At 43.8% G+C, this 14,087-nt stretch overlaps 1 protein-coding gene across 2 annotated transcripts in view; it reads right to left on the minus strand.

The window, feature by feature from the left end:
• The window catches only part of CNIH3 (cornichon family AMPA receptor auxiliary protein 3), a 68,228-nt gene extending 55,953 nt beyond the window's left edge, over window positions 1–12,275 (minus strand). The window contains exon 1 of one of the 2 annotated variants that reach the window (XM_081000329.1): window positions 10,971–12,275. In XM_081000329.1, the coding sequence (XP_080856455.1) occupies window positions 10,971–11,051 (81 nt within the window). In that variant the 5' untranslated portion in view covers window positions 11,052–12,275. The remainder of the gene's footprint in view (window positions 1–10,970) is intronic. The other variant, XM_081000330.1, reaches the window with a different exon arrangement.
• Window positions 12,276–14,087: the final 1,812 nt, after the last annotated feature.

Consider the following 14,087-nt stretch of genomic DNA (forward strand, 5'->3'; position numbering starts at 1 on the left):
TCAAATGATTAAAAGGATTCTGACTGCTAAGTACTAACGATTATTTGCAGAACAATAGTGCCAAAGTAGGGAGGTGTAGTAAGCTAGAAAGTTGGTAAAGATACTAGGAGTGTGCATTGGCTCTGTGTAGGGGCCAAAAAATGAGGCAACTTGGGATGACTCAGGGGTCTTCCCCCTCTTCAGAGTTCAACCACAATGTTAATAAATCCCCCCAAGTCAGATCAGGGCCCCCATGAAGCCTTGTGTCATTTCTGTATCTTTGGATCCATGGCTTTTGCAAGAAATCAGGGTGTCAAAAATGTTGCCTCCAGAGGACTGAAGAGCTCTGAATTGTTGTTGAAGCAAAGCAGTGGAAGGTTTGTTCAAATAAATAAAAAAGTTTAAAACTTCATTTAAGTTTGTTTTTAGCATCTTATGTTGCTCTGCTTTACCAAAAGCCAAACCCAGCTCTTTAGAACTCCCCACACAATTTTCTGGACATTGTGAGGCCTATGGGAGTAAACACAGAGCTGTTCCTGTACAGAATCCGAGCTTGTTGTGGCTTTGTGGGGCCCCTGACCGGACTATGATGGGGGCATCATACTTTGACTTGGAGGAGGGAGAGGAAACACCTTGATTTGCCTAATTATTCAGCTCACACACAGAGCTGATGCATACCTCCAGTAAATGCTTCCCTAAGGAAGTTTTGTACTCCTGGTGTTGAAAGAGGTGGTGAAATGTCCTATGCTGAAAAAGCATATTTGGACCCTTCTGATCTGAATAACTATTGCCCAGTATTTAACATCCCTTTTTAGGCAACGTATTCAAATGGGTTGTGGCAGCACAACTCCAGTGGTTTTGGGTTAAACTGATTATTTAGATCTCTTCCAGAATAACTTTTGGCCTGATTTTGGAACAGAAACTGGTTTGCTTGCCCTGGTGCAACCTTTCCCAACCTGATGCTCTCCAGATGTTTGGACTACACCTTTCTCATCAGCCCCAGCAAACATGTCAAATGGTCAGGGATGATGGGAGTTATAATCCCAAACATCTGGAGGGCACCAGGTTGGGAAAAGATGCCCGAGCTGGGAAATAGACAGGAGGACTGCATCCCTGCTGGTTCTCCAGGACATCTCATGGTATCCTTCTGGGTCTTCTTTAAGGGATAAGCAGTGGATCTCCTGGGGCTGGTACACTATATGTGGACTGGGGGCCCAGTACACACACACCCTGTAATCTATTTGCAAGAACTGTTGCTTATGTACACATATAAACTTAGTCTAGCCTACCTCACAGGGCTGTTACAAAGATGAAAATGGGGAGGGGGTGATAATGTACACAACCTTGAGCTCCTGGGAGGAAAAGCAAGATACAAATAGACAATGTAATTCCTGTAAAAATAAACATACACAAAGCCAGAGAAACCGTCCCCCTTGATCTAACTGTTGGGATACTGCCAGGAGACAAAGTCCATCATGGCCCCCAAGCCGGCTGCCGGAGGATCCATCGATCTCCCGTAGACACGCAGTATCAGCAATTAGCGACATGAGCTCCAGAATATTCTAGAGCCGATGCACACTCTTTATCAGCAGATAATGCACAGCAGAAGTCGCACTCAGGAGAGCCTTATTTACAAGTTTATTCAGCGTTGATCAGAACACAGAAAAACATGACTGCCTGCTTTAGTGTCTACGACACAGAGAGAAAACGAAAGCAATAGAAAACATAAACATCCTGTGGAAACAGGAAATACGCAGACTCTGACTCACAAAGCCTGCTCCCTTTTAAGGTGGAACGGAAATATCCTAACACTAACTACAACATTCCACAGTCCTGATACTTTACTGCAAAATGCCAAGAGAAGGCAAAAAGATTGCCAACACTGAAGATGTACCACATACACCACACATAATGGTTTTTTGTCAGAACTGCTCGGTCAAACCCAGACTGCTCACTGTTGATATATTGAAGAGGTGATTGGATCCAGTTTGCCCTACCTGGTTGTTCTGAGCTCAGATTCGCTGGAGGTTTTTTTATTATCAAAACCAGCAGCGAAGGAGGCTGCTACCAGACAATTAAGAGAGTTTGGAAGAGAAATATGGAGTGCTCTGGTTTAACTAGGGGTCTGATCTCCAGCATTTATAGGTAGGTCTTGGAATCAGTAACAGGCTCTAAAGATTTCTTAAGAAGTCTAAAGGGAAAAGAATTAGATATTGCAGTTGATATACATAGAACTGGAACTCAATGGAACCATATAAATCTGTATCTGCTAAAGTGAAGGAGCAATCCCTAAAGTTGATACACAAGTGGTATCTTACCCTGAGGAAAATGACTGTATTGCACCCCAGGATGTCTCCTGCATGTTGGCAGGAATGCCAGTCGATTGGGACTTATGTACACATGTGGTGAACATGTCTCCAAGTACAGGTTTTTTGGGTGCAAGTGTTCCAGGAAGCAACCTCCATCATGGGTCCATGGGTCTACCCCTCTCCACAGCTGGCACTTTGAAATTTATATATAGGTCTTGACTTAGATTCAAAGTATAAAGAACTATTAAGCCATTTAACTGCAACAGCAAGGTCTGTGATAGGGTTTAATGAATGAATGAATATAGATCAATAATATCAAAGGTTAACACAAAGGTTAAGAGCTACTAATGGGCAGAAAAATACTTTTATATCTGTTTGGTATACATTTATTAACTGTTTAGCAGCCCAGGAAAAAATAAATTTGTATAGTTAGGAAATAACCATCAATACATTTTGATGGCATCCTAAAATGCATGTAAACAATCTAGGTAAAGTCTTTTCTGAGAGATGGAAGGAAGTGATGCAGAAGAGTCACATAGGTGAAAGTGAAGAAGACAAAGGAGATGTCAATCATGGTGATAGTGAGAGGAGGAAGGGGATGTCAGCAGGTTGATCAAGAGGGATCAGAAATATGTACAACAAAATAAAGCAATTATCTGCAACAGAGGATGCTGAAACAAGTAGAGGTGGAAGATGGGCCTTGAGTAGAGATTTTGGAAGAAGATGGGATACATGGAATGAAATCAAATTAGGAAGTACTGCAGAGGAAATTCAATAAGAGGGTTATTATGATGTTCAAGTTATGCCTCACCCAGCAAGGGATGGTGGGGAGAGAGGAGAACACCTCCTCACTCCTTGATAACCCTGCCAACCCTGAGAGTCATCTTACTGGAGCAGAACTGTGGAGGAAGAAACCAGCTGGTGGTGATGACTGCAATCCAGCCAAAGAACTGAAAAACTAGCACCACTAAGGCAAGGAGTGTCAGGACTGTGATGAGGTTTCCTTCCTCCAAGATTGCTGTTTTTCAGAGTGCCTCTTGCAGGGGTTGAACTGTCTCATGGTTAGGGTTACTCCTTGGTGAGAGAAAGGAGTAGTGGGGAGGTTGATGAGAGTCTTGGATGGAAGACAACAACCTGGGTAAATGCTAGATTGCTGTTGGCGAGTCTATCTGATTCTCAACTAGCCTCTGCCATGACTCTTATAATCATGCTAAACTATACCTCCCCATCCTGCTGTGGCATATGTTGCTCCCATCCTGGCTGCCCTCATCACTATGGCAGAATAGATGTGAGTCAACTGGAACGGCTAGGGCCAATGCACATACTACACACAGGGGCAAACCCAAGTCTCTCCCAGCCTTAGCCATAGCTGCTTGAATCACATATTTGCAACATTCACACTTTAAATTTTAGATGCACACTTAAAACATCCTACAAACAATGCAATGTGTGTACCAACAGCAATACGTAAGCCTATAAATGCTTGCCTTAAGTATGGTAAGTAATGGTAAATCAGCATTATTATCACACATATTGCAGGTGGGGGTAGAAGTTGAGAGACAGTGTCTTAGGAATGTAGGAAGCTCTTTTCTACAGATTCCATCTGGCTCAGGACTGCCTACACCGATTGGCAGTGACTCTCCGTGGTTTTAGACTGGGGCCTCTCCAAGACCTATCTGGAGATGCTGTGGATTGAACTCAGGGCCATCTGCATCCCAGACAGATGCTCTTCCACTGAGCTATGACCCTTCCCAAGCTTATGGTCATTCTGTTTGCTTAAGGCCACCTAATGAGCTTATGGCGGAAGCAATATTCAGACCAGGGACTTGCTAACTCATAGCTCAGTCTCTTAGCCATTACACTACACCAGCTTTGATAATATCACAAAGTGTTTGCTCTTTTTAAAAAAGTATTTTAAAGTTTTGTAATTGCCTGCTATCTCTTCAAAATGAGGTAGTGGTTAAAAAAATGAGGCCAATTACATTTTCACATTATTTCTCAACTGCTGAAGAACAAGAGAGAGCACAGCACTGGTTCTCCCACATTTAATTAACCATTTAATTAACCACAATTTTATTCCTTCAGATGCATGTTTTATGCATTGTATTATGTTCCTTCGTCCCCATATTGGCTTGTACTATAGACACCCTGGTTAAAGTGAAGAGGGTTTTGCTCTTTTATTCTTTATTGCAAAACAGATTTGACTCAATGAGTTTCAAAGTATATAGCAATTTAAAAATTATTTGTGTTAAGAGGTTATCTGAGCTACCACTGAAAAGCACTAGTGAAAACAGTTGCATGGCAACATACTTTAAAAACAGTTTAATATCTAAGAAGTCAGCAGAGAACTGAAAAGAATGGTGTGCACTTTAGCTGAAGTAAAACATACTTTACTGTGCTCAATTGCAGCTCATGTGAGATTTTTAAAAATCCGTTTTGAAACATATTTTTGTTAGCTAGACACAATTGAAAATTTGGCAATAGAAAGAAACTGAAAGGATCAATCTGGTTGCATCGATTTAGGCAATCATATTTTCAGTTCCTTTCATCTTTGCTATTGATTAAGAACTAAGAAGCTGTGCCCCTCAGCAGCTTCCCCATGGCTGATTTCACATGGTGGTGTTAACCTTGAGGTGGAGATAAGAGGTACCTTTAAAAATAGCTGCCAACTAAGGCTTTTGCACTAAAGGCATTCTTTGGACTATTGAACTTGCACTGGTCCTGATCATTTCTGCTTCTTGGGCTGGGGACAGCTATGGGACATTTAGGCAGTTTGAATCTGTGCACCCAGTGCTCAAAAAAACCCTTTGGCTAGAAGACCCCTTTAAAAAGTATTTTAAAATAGTGCATTGTATTAGCAAGTGCCATACACAGAGATATGTACAACTCTCCATGTGAGAAGCAGGGGCAGAGGGTACCGGAGGTCTTGCAGAATGAAGTCCAGAATGATTCCAACTGCAAATATGGATAGGAAGTAGCACATTTGTTTTCCATTTCACACCTCTCATATTTCCTGCGAAAACTTTTTAACAAGTCCTAACTAAACAGATGATCAAATCTGAAAAAGAACAGTTTTTGAAGGTGATCTATGTTTTTGCAAGAGAGATCAGCTCACACATTGGGTTATTGTTGTTGTTTTAAATGTACACAGTGCTTTAGAGAGGGACATGTGACTGAAGTGGAGATCAAGGCAGGTGAGTGCCTAGTGGTAAGAGCACAGCCTTCCAGAGACATAGCCTTACAGTTCTCTTTCAGCTTCTCCACCCCCGGTGTCTATCTCCGTGGTGCTGAGTGACTCTTCTTTTCCTTTGCCTCCTGCTTTCATCTCCACAGATACTGTTGTGGTGGCATTTGCAAGCAGGCAGTTGTTATAGTTACTTGCTTAATTGCAAAGAAAACCTCAGTGGCTGAGGGAGTCAGAGCTCTCTTGCCCTTCAAATTCCCTGAGCTGCTTTGACGGGGGGGGGGGGGGAATTAAGTGGGTGTGTAAGTGTGTCTTTTATATCCTCATCTTTTAAAGATGAAAGTGCTGAAAGATACGTGAAAATCAGTGTCAATGCATTTTAGAAAATGTGGACAAGACAAATCTCAACTTGGGGAAAAGATGATCAGAACGTAATGCGCTATTTTACATCTGAATAACACTAAAAACTTGTCAGGAAGCATTTTATTGAGAAATTCCGTAATGGTGTTGAATAGCACCAAAACTGTAGTGTGTATGGAGCTTTGGTTCTAACTTGGACCCTTTTGCACTGCAGTCTGGAATCCCTGGACATAGGGTGTGGGAGAAATTACTTCTTGATTACAAATATCTAATGAGCTGTCACATGGAAGATGGAGCAAGCTTGTTTTCTTCTGCTCTGGAGGGTAGAACCCAAACCAATGGCTTCAGCTTATGAGAAAGGAGATTCTGGCTCAGAATCAGGAAGAAGTTTCTGACGGTAAGAGCTATTTGACAGTGGAATGGACTCCCTAGGGAGGTGGTGGAGTCTCTTTCCTTGGAGGTTTTTAAGCAGAGTTTGGATGGCCATCTGTCGTAGATGCTTTAGTTGAGATTCCTGCATTGCAGGGAATTGGGCTAGATGACACTTGAAGTCCCTTCCAACTCTACATTTCTACAATTCTATATCTCATACATACAATCCTCCTAACAGGCAGTGTTCCTAATGGCATAGAATGCAGTCCATACACAGAAGACACACAGCGGCAGCAAACTTCTGTCTGGCATGATATGGTCATTTCGCTGACACATGTTGCTGTGGATATCTAATAACGACAAAGATGTACATTCAGCATCTAGTAGGCATGGACTACTTCATCCAGCCCAGACACCAAAGCTTTGCATAGCTACTATATCTGTATTTACTGATGTAAATAAAAATACATTAAAATGTAAAATATGAGTATATTCTTCTCTAGGTTGAGTCAAAGACAAACACTAGTCAATCTTCTACATGAATACCAATATTTGATTGTCCTGCTTTTGCCAACCAAGCCAACAACAGCTCATACTTATCAGAATCTTCTACCTTTGTCAAAATTCTCTTAACACAGGTACCCAGGTTTCTTGGGGCATAGTGTCTGACAACCAAGACACAATAAACTCTTATATGAAAGAATACACAGGTCCTAAGCAGAGTGTATTAAACTTTACTAACTACCAATATGTTCTCTGTGTAGGGCAGGGGCAGCTAGCATGGTGCCCTCCAGATGTTGCTGGACTCAGCTCCCATCAGCCCCAGCAAGCATGACCAACTAGCAGGGGTGCAGTCCAACATGTCAAGGGCCCTATGTTATCTACCCCAATCTAGCACACAAGAAGGAAAATAGCAAGCAGCCCTCTACCAAATCAGAAAAATAGGTGAGCACCCCCATTAAAAAAACCTAGAACAAGTACGGAATGCCATGGTTTCCTCACTAACACAAACATGCACTTTCTCACTCCATAAACTCCATGAGAAGCATTTTCGCGTAAGCCACTTGGAACCAGAATTTCCCATAAAATTGAGTCACGTGAATATATAAAGAGATTTCACTTGAGCCAGGGTTCAGCAAAGCGTAGCACCAGAACCTTACTTAAATGCTGTGGCACAATCCTGTAAATGTGAACAACACTTGACCATGTGTGGAAATATCAACACCATCTGACCATGTGCAGATTGCCTCATGAGTAAATAACTACCGTACAATCCATATCAATGCAATTAGAGAGGCATTGTGGGGTCACATTTCAGACCAATAACTAAATAAAATAACATTGTCCATGTTGTTTTATTAACCCCAATGGATATTACCGTACTTTTCTTTTTTTGTTGTTCAATGATTCATTCAGTACTGCAAATGACAGCAATGTGCCAGGCAATCACGAGACAGACTTCCATTCACTATGGTGAATGTGATGACATCCTCTGCTGATCAGGATAAGCCAATAGCCTTCGTTGGAGATGTAGGAGTAGGCAGGGATCACCCCAACACATATGCAGTGATTCCATCCCCCTCCCCAGCTTCAAGGTAGGAAGGAAGGCCAGAGGACTTATTTTATCTATTCATTCATTCATTGCAACATTTATAACCCACACTTTCCTTCTCAAGCAGGTGTGTTCAAAGTAGCTAACAAAAGCAACTTTGGGATTTGTGTTGCCAGTGAAGCAGCTAAGTCAACAACCTGGCTATTCTTTCCTGTGCCAAACAGAGGGGAGCAGGGGACTGCCCTTTAAGAGGTACAATGCAAGGTTAATGACCAGGGGAGGGTAAGGGCTTAACAGCCACATCTTTGGCTACCAATGCCAGCCAAACCTGTAGAGCTCTGTATGAGTGACTAATGTACTAAGTGTATTGAGAGAAATATATATTTAGAAGTGCTATTTTTAAAAAGCATTTCATCTTATTTATGATAAATAGATAGCTGTTTAGATAGGAGATTCTGATGGGCAAGAATTTCTGGTGACCAATCAAAAACAGTACTTCCATCAAATGTTGATACCTGTGTCTTTAGATAACAGACTCTGAGGGCCCAACCTGACAAGACTTTAGAGTTCTGTGATTCGATCTTCCATCTCTTTTTAATTTATTCCAAAAGAAGCCAGGGGGGATTAGATCAGGATGACAGTGTTGAGGGATGGGACTTAATCCTCCTGCCCATCATTTTGCTCATCTAAATTTCCCCCCTCCAGCTGATACTTCCCTCATTAGGGCTGCTGTTGAAACAAATTAAAAGAGACAAGAGATGCAATTATGGATCTCCAAGGACTCATCTACTTCATCCCTTATAGGCAAGAGGATATTCTGAAGGTCTGGACCTCAAGAACAGCATCCCATCAAAAGGTGGCATCTATGCATCTGTGCTTTCAGGTAGAAGATTCCCAAGAGCAAATTTCTGATTACCTGACAATCAAGAACAACATGTTTTGAATATGTACATAGCTATGTTTTCAGATGGTGGATAAGGGTTTTTGATGTCCTGGTTGTCAAAACAAGCACCCTAACAAATTTGGGTCCTTACATTCAGGAAATATTATGCATCCCCACCCCTGGATTTGAGAAGGTGGTACTTATCCGAGTGAATCTGCTTGATAAAGATAACTATTTCCCAAAACATTTTTTTAAAATCTAATTTACCGGTAACTTCCCATGAATCAGCTATATAAAAAGATGGTTTTCCAGATGGAGGAGCAGGCTGAAAACCAGTCTGAACAAAACATACCTTGTCTAATTTTGTTTTGTTACCCATTGAACACTTATGTCTAGTTTTTCTGAATCTTGTCTAGCGTATCCATTTGACTATAGCACACTCTGGCACAGAGATGGAGCTGCAGGTGATATCAAGTGAAGATTGCTACTAGTATCTGATGCTAAGTACAACAAGAAGAAAGCCCATGTTGTGGGTGGAAATTTCAAGGAGGAGGAATGTAGCCTTTATTATTTGCTACGTTCATATCTGACCCTTCTTCCAAGGAACAAGGATAACATATGCATCTCTCTTCTTTTCCCCATATTATCATCCCATATACGATAGGCTGAGAGATAGTGGATTGCCCAAGGTCATCTAGTGAACTTCATGGCTTGGTGGAGATTCGAACCAGATCTCCACAGTCCTAGTCCCTAACTACACCACAATGGCTCTCCTGACTTGATCATCATAAAATCCTATCAGTAAGGCAATCTGACAAGTTTGTTTCCCCGACCTTCCCTCCACACACCTCCTTTCAAATGTGTGACATATTTTGTGGACTGCTCCTGACTTTCTACCAAGTAGCTGAGTAACTCGTCTGGCAAAGTATCCAACTTTTTAGCCACTGGGAAAAGCCAAACTCATGAGGCAGGGGCTGAAAATAAACCTGATAAATGTGTCGTTCACAAATAAGATCACTTAATTTGTCTACACCTGATTAGTGACAATAAGTGTTCAGATTCAAATAATGAAGGTGGGGTGCAACAAGGTTACACCTGGTAGTTACACTGACACACATTTGCCACATTCCCTGTCAGCCGTACTTCTAGCGCCAGTGTGACGGTCGTGCATATACATACAGGTCCTCTCCGTACAAATCGGAATTGTAACTGGCCAGGATTCCCATTCACATATGATATCTATGGGCATATATCTGTGCAAATGCAAGTCGCCTTCATACAGACTCAATGAACACCCATTAGGGCAAGGGTTATTATTATATTTATTTATATTCCGCCTTTTTCCTGGATCTGGACCCAGTGGTCTGTGAGCATCATTCAGGTGGTCCATGGCATGTCTGCATTAAATATTCACATTGACTTTAATTGTATCTTAATTGCTTCTTTTATTTCTTATATTGTATATCATGCAGTATCTAGCATAGCACATTACAATTGCTACAGCAGGCAGAAAAATCATTAAGTGGTCCACCAAGACCATCACCAATGTTCAAGTGGTCTGGGGGTGGGGGGGACATGCTTGGGAACCGCACTGCATTTGGGGATGCAGCTAGCCTGTGTAATTCCACTCTCCCTTGCATGCAGTCACTGGACATGGGGGGCAGGGACTTCTGTACACCCCTGACAACCAGAGTCTGGATGTGTCAGTTGTCTCCATTGAAAAGCATTGCCCACAAGATGATGTTAAAAGCTGTAGCCTTTGCTCTCCCAGATGTTCCAGTCATGAAGGAATAAGTATGTCTTGCACAAACCAGCCTTCTTCTGGAAATTTTTGGACTACAACTTCCATCGCCCCTGGCCATCGGCAACATTGGCCGGGGCTGACGGGAGATGGGATTTCCAGATGTTGGAAGGCACCAGGTTGACACAAGAGCGAACCATCTATGAGGAACAAGAATAAGGCTTGCATACCTTCAAAACTCATCTGGAGCACATTTTTGTCCCTCGAAGAACTCTGGGCTCGGTAGTTTGCTAAGGGTTGCTGAGAACTGAAACTCTGCGAAGAGTAAACGGCAATGCCCTGAATTCTTTGAGGGGAAGAATTCATAGCTGTCAACGTTTCCCTTTTTTTAAAGGGAAATTCCCTTATTCCGAATAGGATTCCTCGCAAGAAAAGGGAAAAATTGACAGCTATGGAAGAATTTGCTTCGAATGTAAGGTGGCTGGAAATGGTGGAAAGTGGAATTTGTGTGTGTGTGTGTGTGTGTGAGAGAGAGAGAGAGAGAGAGAGAGAGAGTGTAGGGGGAGGATTTGCGGGAAAGAGCTACTCACATGCCAAATAGCGAAGAAGATGAGGGCCGCACACAGGACCAAGGAGAGCATGTAGCAAAAGGCAGCAAACGTGAAGGCCATGGCGGGAGCAGAGGAGCCTGGTGGGACTGGCGCGCGTGCACTCAGCCCGGGCAGGAAGGCGCCTCCTCGGGAACTCGAGGCGGGAAGAGCTCCTTCCTCTCGGGAGGCCGCCACAAGCTCACTTCAGAAAACTCCCACCCTGCGCGGGAAACCAGCCCCTCAGCAGGCATCCAGCAGCTTTCGAAACCTTCAGGACGGCCACTCTGGCTGGAAAAAGCTCGCCGGCTCCCGGGAAGGCGGAGAGCGCAAGTGCCCCGTTCTCCCTCACACACACAAACTCGAGTCAAAGTGGGCTAGGCGGAAAAGTCATTCCGGATGAAGAGAGGGTGCCGGAAAAAGGAGGTCCGGCAAGCGGCGAGCACCCCGGGGATGCCAAGCCCAAGTTCCCGGCGCACCCCGGAAAGTGCCATGGCTAGTGGAGGGGGATTTCTTCGGAGCTCCGGGTTTCGCTGCGCCCATAAAAGGAACTGGACAGAAAGGGAGCGGGAGCCTCCCTCGATCTTGGTTCTCGCGCTAAAGAGATGGGTTTTTCTTTCTCTCTTTCTGCCTGGAAGCGGCTCTGTGGCGGGGAAGCAACGCTTCTGGTGCTCCCTCGCTTCTTCTCCTCCTTCTTCAGCAGGAGCTCCTTTGTTCCTCAGACCCGCGGCGAAGATTCAGTCGCATCCCCGCCGCCTTCTCTCCATAGTCGACGGGGGGAAGAACCCTCCTTCCCTTAGCCGGCTGCAGCAGCTGCTTGTCTTGAAGGGGGGAATAAAGAGAGTCCACCTGCTGCTTCTGGATACAAGGGATCTTGGACTCACGCATACATACGGATCTCGCTCCTGGCTCGCACCTCCAGCAGCACAAACGAGGCGGCGAGGAGGGGACTTTCTTTGGGCTCCTCCCGCATCGCAGCTTCCTCCTCGCCTTCCCCCTCCAACTTGTGCACGCACACACACATGCACTCCCGAGTTGTCGAAAGCCCCGAGGAAACCACGTGGCCGTCCAGGCAAGTCCTCTTTCTGGTCGCCTCCCGGTGCCCCACTGCTGATCTATGCCCAGCTGACCTCATGGTGGTGGTGGGCAGTGTCCAAATCGCCTTCGCCGTCCATACAGCTGTGGCTGAAAAGCCCACATTTCCCACCCGCGCAACTCACCCCAGACTTCATTTGAGAAAGGTGGCATGGGGGGGGTGGACACATTGCAACTTCAAAGCCCATGAGAACACCGGGAGAAAATCTGTGGTCCTGCAAATGTTGTTGGACTACAGTTCTCACCATCCACGACCACTGGCCATGCCGGCAGGGGCTGGTGGGAGTTGGGGGGATGTGGTAGTTCTACTTTGCCTGCAAAAGCCCCATATTCAATTTCAGCATCTCCAAGTAGAACTGGGAAAGACTCCATATCTCAAATCTGGGAGAGCTGCTGCCAGTCAGTGTAGACAATACTGAGCTAGGTGGTGCAATAGCCTCATTCAATATAAGGTAGCTTTTATCTGGAGGGCTAAAGGTTGCCCCATCTCCACTCCACTGCAAACTGTTGGACCTGGGGGAATCGGGAAAGGCAACTAGATGATGTGGCAGAGATTTAAGGTAGTAAATGATGTGCAGTTGTGAACAAGGAGAATTACTTCTCTCCATCTACCCAGAACTGTTAGGCTACACTGCAAAAGTAAAAAAACTTATTTATACCCATGACTGTGTGCACTGGAGCCTACAACCTGGGAGTGAGGAAAAGCTGACAAATCAGCGAAATTAGGCTGCGTGCACATTACTGCTTACTCCAACACATTACAGTGGCACCTTGGGTTACAGACACTTCAGGTTACAGACTCCGCTAACCCAGAAACCTTGGGTTAAGAACTTTGCTTCAGGATGAGAACAGAAATCGTGCAGCGGCAGCAGGAGGCCCCATTAGCTAAAGTGGTACCTCAGGTTAAGAACTGTTTTAGGTTAAAAACGGACCTCCAGAACGAATTAAGTTCTTAACCTGAAGTACCATTGTACCACCATTGGTGTCTGAAACCAAATACACACGACATGAGCCACAATCCATAGGTATCCCGCAGCTTCTTGAGAAATGCTCTTTCCCTTAAACTAGCTTCCAGATGTTTAGAAAATGGAAGCGATGGTCAAGGTGAGGTGCGTACATTTCAGGCAGCCGTTGCACATGTGCAGAGGACAACTTCAGTGAATTGGAAGTCAGTGAGGGGAAACAAATCAGGTAATGGGCATCTGGGGAAGGCATCCCCACCCCCTCTCTGGTGTCAACAGATAAAAAGGGACTTGGAAGAACAATAAGAACATACATTTAGAGAAGATTGGAAAACGTTTATTGAATATGTGGGAAATCACTGTGTACAGCTGAAAACGCTGGCAGCATTAAGATAAATTCAACAGTGTAAATAAGTTATGATGGATGTAATAATGGAATACTGAATGGTATAGTTTCTGTAAAATATGCAGGGATTTATGACATATAAAATGAACCATGGAAAGAGGAAGGGAAGTCATTGATATCTTAAGGATGTAAAAATGACTACTTACTGGGAGGTAAATTGTAAAACAGAAAATTTAATTAAAATTATATATATGAAATGCGACTTGAAACACAGCAGCAGGGGGCTGGGACGCCCTTGCCACATTTCAATACCCTAAGGTGTACATGGCCTTAGCCCCTGATTGACCCTTAATTTCCTGTGGTCCTCCCCGCAGCAAAGTGGTTGTCTTTATTTTTCCAGCCTGCCTCTGCTGAACAGCACTTTATCCTCCATGACAGCTTTATCTCTTATGGACTTCCTTTACTGACCAAGAGGGCTATCGCTAGGCCTGGGGTGAAAATTATTAGATCAGACCAAATTTAAAATGTAGGGGTTTTTTTACTAATAGTTTTGAAAACGTTAGTGTAATATTTATAGGGGATATATACACAGTTAGTGTAATATTTATAGGGGAGGAAACGGATTTCAGAAGAGCTTAATAGTTAGCCATAACAGCTATTAAGAAAATAACATATGTTGGGGAATGCACCCATCTAAACCTTATTCATTATAGTAAT

Source organism: Podarcis pityusensis (assembly GCF_964106645.2).
Source record: "Podarcis pityusensis genome assembly, chromosome: 3".
Taxonomy (NCBI): Eukaryota; Metazoa; Chordata; class Lepidosauria; order Squamata; family Lacertidae; genus Podarcis; species Podarcis pityusensis.